At 41.2% G+C, this 6000-nt stretch overlaps 1 protein-coding gene across 2 annotated transcripts in view; it reads left to right on the top strand.

Annotated features, from left to right (window-relative positions):
• Positions 1–289: 289 nt before the first annotated feature.
• Positions 290–6000, top strand: part of PTCHD4 (patched domain containing 4) — a 247722-nt gene continuing 242011 nt past the window's right edge. Inside the window, exon 1 of one of the 2 annotated variants that reach the window (XM_006149095.1) lies at positions 290–715. In XM_006149095.1, coding sequence (XP_006149157.1) covers positions 290–715 — 426 coding nt within the window. Of the gene's footprint in view, positions 890–6000 lie in introns of both variants that reach the window. The other variant, XM_006149094.1, reaches the window with a different exon arrangement.

Genomic DNA, 6000 nt, shown 5'->3' with positions numbered 1-6000 from the left:
ACATGGTTCTAGTTAGGCACCGAACCCCACCAGGACCGAGAGGAAATCCACATCTGTGGGACGCTCCGCACGGAACCACCTCCAGCGAGAGAGGCCGGGGGACTGCAGCACCGAAATGAAGGGCTAGACCGCGGGAACGCTGCTCATGCGGTGAGAGGGAGCCCGGGAGGCGGCGAGGGCGCGGGGAGGCCGGGGAGGGGGTGGGCCCCGCGGCGCCCCCGCAGCGCCGGCCGCCCCCGAGGGGGGGGGATGCGGGAGAGCGGGGTAGCCCGGCGCTTACACATGTCACATGTGCTTTTTAAGACGGCCGGGAGCGCCTGCGAGCTGGATCTGGTGGAGGATGCTGCGGCAGGTGCTTCGCAGAGGGCTCCAGTCGTTCTGCCACAGGCTGGGCTTGTGCGTGAGCCGGCACCCGGTCTTTTTCCTCACCGTGCCCGCAGTCCTGACCATCACCTTCGGCCTCAGCGCGCTCAACCGCTTCCAGCCCGAGGGCGACCTGGAGCGCCTGGTCGCTCCCAGCCACAGCCTGGCCAAGATCGAGCGCAGCCTGGCCAGCAGCCTTTTCCCCCTGGACCAGTCCAAAAGCCAGCTCTATTCGGACTTACACACCCCTGGGAGGTATGGCAGGGTGATCCTCCTCTCCCCACCCGGGGACAATATTTTGCTCCAGGCTGAGGGGATCCTGCAGACCCACCGAGCCGTGCTGGAAATGAAGGTGAACCACAAGGGCTATAATTATACTTTTTCCCATCTGTGTGTGTTGAGAAATCAGGATAAGAAATGCGTGCTGGATGATATTATTTCAGTGCTAGAGGATCTCAGGCAGGCTGCCGTCTCCAATAAGACAACAGCCAGGGTGCAAGTGAGGTATCCCAACACTAAATTAAAGGTATGCTCCTCCTGCATGCTTCTGCCAATTAAAGAGGCAGCACTTCATTTCTTGCCCTAAACAAGCAAAGAAAATGCAGAGGTCTCATCTTTAAGTCTCAGAAGCTGATGCTTCTTTCATTTCTGGGGGGAAATGATGGGCAACTGAGTGAAGAAAAGAGGCAATGAATGGTACGACTAGAGACTAAGAAATTCAAAGTCAAACAAAACAAATACCAAAAACAAAATCCAAAACCAAAAGAAAAAAAAAGAAAAAAAAAAAGTTGTTTCTGAGACCCTGCAATTACATCTTTGTTCAGGGTTAATAAATCAGTGAATGGAAGGGGGAGGGGGAATCCTGAACAATTTGGGGGATTTCTTTTCATTATGGGGCTCAATGTATTTCTTATTACTGATTACACATCCACCTGGTGCCATATCCACCTATTCACATTTTCAGCCTGGCTTGGTTTTGACATGCAGGGAGTTTGTGTTTTGGTGCCCTGTGAGTGTGTATCTGAGAGCGGCGAGTTATGAATGTAGTAGGGATTCCAGGGAGTGTGTGTGTGTGTGTGTGTGTGTGTGTGTGTGTTGGTATAACCCAAGAAGCAGAATTTTTCGTGTGCAAAACTAGGGATGTCACCCAACTGATACTAGTTATCTTCCTATCCCATTGAAACAAACAGACCAAAGCAAGATTAGTATAATGACCCAATAACAAAGGAAAGAAAGAAAAAATTCTACAGTCAGCACTAGCCACAGAGAATGATTGTTTCAGCTTTAAACGTATCGTGCTGTGTAGACTCTCACTTAATTCAAATTTCATTGCTCAAATGAAATTTCTAAACTCATTCTACACTGTCAGGAGGGAGCCGCTGCGGGCAATGAGGCATGCAGTCTCCAGGTGACTGAAGTTTCAGGGACAAATGTGACTTCCAAAAGAGTCACTGCACCATTTATATGCTCGACCCTGTGCATGCTCAGAAGCTGCACAGCTGAGACTTCCAAGACAGGTGTTCCCCCCAAAAAAAATTCATTCTTCTAATGTGTATGAGAATGTCCTTGTGCTTCTGTGGAAATAATGGAATAAGAGGGACCCCCGTTTCAATCAACGGATGGCCTTATCTAGGACATCACTAATATTTACTTGGTAGAGTTAGCATCTATGCACAATACAACATTGCTCATGATATTTTAGAGAAAAATCTCTTTTTCCAGAATTGGAGGAAGACTTCATGCACTTAGGAAGTAGGGTTTCCTCAGGAAGCCTCCTAAGCTGCTTCCTGTTAACTCATTGTCCTTGTTAAAATGAATTCAGAGGCAGACAAGGGTTTCAGCTTTACAAACCTGAGCAGCCCCTAGAGATTTAGTGAAACTAGACAGATGATTCATCAACTTGAAATCTAGGTAAGGGCTTGCCTGCTTCACACCTATTGATGGAAGCATGATGGATATGTGTGCTTGGGCAGCATGCTTTCTGCTTCCCAAATCCTTTGCCATCAATATTGCTTGCTAAAGAAAAGGATATGGTGGAGAGTAATCTTTCTAACCTCGATCTTTTAACTGAGCTCTTTTCTATGCTGAACACCTGGAGTAAAGATCTGAAACTCTATCATATTTACACTTCAGTTTGTTTTCCCTATTTAGTCAAGTTTGCAGTTTTCATTGGTATTCATAATTAGTTTAGGGCCTTATTTTCTTTATTCAACAGTACTCTCCAGGTGTAAGATCTTTGTCCAGTTGGCCCTTGTGGACATTTTGTTTATCTGACAGTATCATTATGACATTTGCAGCACAAACTCCCCAAGTATTCAGTTCACTCATTTAATAATTATTGGTTTGCTCCTGCCATTTGCTAGGTGCTCTGCTAAGCTCATGTGACAAAGTTTTGGGCAATAAAGCAAAGTTCTTACTTCCATGGAGCTTAAGAGTGGCAGGTGTCAGGGTCCTCACTCAGTGTTATCTGGAGCAGGAATTCTGCCATCTCTAAGTCCACAAATGAGCCAACACCATGCTAGGCCTGTTCTTCCACATTTAAACTGATTGGTTTGTTGATATATGTCTTGGTTGTAATCAGTGGGTAATCATAAAAGAATGAAGTAATTGATTATAAAGGGCAGTGTAGTCATAGGAGAATTATTTTGTTAACTGTGAAAAGGAAATATTACACATCAGCTGAAGTCCTTTCTCTGCAGTATTCTAGTTTCAGTGTTTCCTCAAATGTGTTGGCTTGACTCTGCCTGGTGTCAGTGGGGGCCCTTAAGCTTTGTGTAGGCAAATGAGGCCTTTGAGATCTTCTGAGATCAACAGGCCCTCTCATATGTCTAGATGTACTCTCATTCATGCTGATGTAGTATAAAACATAATTTCATGAAAACCAGAAAGGCCAGAAATCCTGACAAGCAGTCTCTATGGGCTCCCTGGTACAGAGCAAGGCAAAATGGCCTTTGGTTTTGATTATGTGTATTTGCAAATAATTTTAATTTATGTGAAGCAGCGTTTCTCAAAGTGTGTCTCTATGATGTTAGTGCTCATTAAATTTTGAGAACTGGTGTACAGGATTTGAGGGAAATTTTTCTATGTACAATTTTAGGTTTCTGATTCACTTCACTCTTTTCTGTGATACTTGGGCCAGCATTTCTTCCAACTTTGTTCAATATGGGAAATATTAGTGCTGAAAAAGGCTACTGGCAGGCAGCAAATCTGGACTTAAGGACAAATGTAGAATAAATATTGGTGACTGGATAATATAAGGAAGAATTGGCAATCATTTGGTAAGAAAAAAGCAGTGGGTCAGTGTTGGAGATTGTCTGAAGGTGTGTAAATACTGATTGACAGAAGCGGGCAGAGACTTTAGTTATAACCATCAGAAGGTCATCTTCCAAGTATTTTTAAGACACCCAAGCAGTCCTGAGCACAGAAAGGTTTAGAACTTCTGATAAACATGATTAGCCTGGCAAGGTGATCAAGACAAGCCGGGACACAGAATGTTGTCTTATATAGAATTCCAAAGAGAAGCTTAGATAAAGCTGCTGTGAAAAAAAAAAGAAAAGAAAAGAAAAGAAAAACAGTAGTCGGCTTAGAATAGTACAGAAGAAACATGTCTAGATTTTCAAAAGCTGTGTGTAGAAAAGATGCCAAAATCTGAAATCTTTATACCTGTCTAATACAAACTGTTTGATTGTGTCCTTGCTTATAATCTTTATGTTAAATCCTTGACAAGTGTCTACAAGGGTTATGTCTAATATTCCTTTAATGCTATTTACCGACCTCACCCTAACTTACTCAGTTCTACATAGATAATAGTCATAAGAAACTTTGATTTTTTTAATTCAATAATTTGCAATATCAAAAAACAAATCTCATTTTCCCAAACCTCTGTGGCATGCTTTTACTTTGAAGGTATGTTTTTATATGTTCCAAATTTCTGCAAAGTACTTTTGACCCCCAAAATTTTAAATTTTTTTTTGCACTGTTAAAATACATATATCATACACATGGTATAAAGTATTGCAATGTAGCCAGACAGAATTTTTCAGTAAAATGCTCGCCACATTGTTGAAACTGTTGATCTCACTTGATTAAAGTGAGATAGGTACTCAATCTCCTTAAGCAAGGCCTGCTCTGGACTCCAGGAAATGTTTGTATTAGGTCACCCGCAAAGTCATGGTGCGTTTTTCTATGTTCTTCTATGCAGAAATGCATCATGACTTTCCCGACGAGCCAATATTATTATTAAAGGAACTCGCATGGTTTCAGGTAATATTTCCTTGCTTTTTAGAAGACCATCATGACCTCACTTTTCCACCTGGCTAGTTGCATGAAAACAACCATTCTCATATGTCTCCAGTCTTTTATTTTGGCTACAGTGAAATACATAGGTAAAGATAAAGCAAAAAATGTGATTCTTGGAGATGGCTTGGTTGCAAGTTTAGATCCCAGCATCTGGACAAATGGTAAGATGGGAAATAAGCAGATTTGATTTTGATTCCTGACTTATAAATTTGTAAAAAATTAAATGACATGAAGTATACTCAGCACCTAGCAGTATGTAGGCATAAACAGAATATTCAATAAAATAAGGATGTTTTCTCTTATTAGGAGATAGAATTAGAAAGTTAAACATAAATATACTGTCAGAAAAATCATGATGCATTTTACATAGAAAAACAGAAAAATACATCATGACCTTTCCACCAACCCATATGTTTTTCTTATGAGGTTTTAGAATGAATGAGAGAAGGAAGTCTAATTTGTGCAGCCAATCCTTCCTGTTAAATCCGCGAATAACCACACCTCTGATCAGATGTTTAAGTGAAGTCAGGATGTACTCCAGTGTGCCACACTGAAGGATAGGAACAAAGGTAGATTTCTTTCTTTTTAACAGAAGACCATATTTCTTTAGGTACATTTTGGTGCATCCTCCAGATCTGGAAGATGTCGCCATTAATTATTTAGTTCCAATCTTAATGCAAGGGCAACTTAACCCAACATGAAAAGTGAGGACCAGCAGTTTCTCAGAGATTTCCAAGACAAAATATTCTACAGTCTTCTTCCTCTAATTCGTTCTAAAACCTCATGAAAAAGACATCTCTCTCATATTTATTGGGTTGTTGGAAAAGTCATGATGTATTTTTTTGTTTTCCTATGCAAAAATGCATCATGACTTGTCTGACAACACAATATACTTAACTTTCTCATTCTACCTCTTACTAAGAGAAAGCATCCTTACTTTATAGAATATTGTGTTTGTGCCTACATATTGCTAGATGTTTTATATACATCATGTCATTTAATTTTTACAAATTTATAAATCAGGAAGAATAGTTTTATTCCCATTTTTATAAGCAAGGAAACTGAAAACCAGGTGATTAAGTGACTTCCTTGAAGTTCCCAAGCTAGTATGTGTTGGATCTGGGATTTAAATCCAGGTCCGTTTGGTACCAAAGTTCATGTACTGAACAACAATCCTATTAGTATATCAGATCCCATCATATCCTGCACCATACTCTGTAAAAATTGCCCTTTGTACTAAGAGAAAAGGAGCATCATAATTCCTAAGCCATTACAGATCATGTTGAACCATCACGATTGACCTTTGACATCATGCCCCTCGTACACTCAGTCACTGAT

The sequence above is a fragment of the Tupaia chinensis genome, unplaced genomic scaffold (genome assembly GCF_000334495.1).
Source record: "Tupaia chinensis unplaced genomic scaffold, TupChi_1.0 Scaffold000252_1, whole genome shotgun sequence".
NCBI lineage: Eukaryota > Metazoa > Chordata > Mammalia > Scandentia > Tupaiidae > Tupaia > Tupaia belangeri.
Note: the sequence above shows the minus strand (reverse complement) of the source record. Positions and strands in the feature narration are given on the sequence as shown.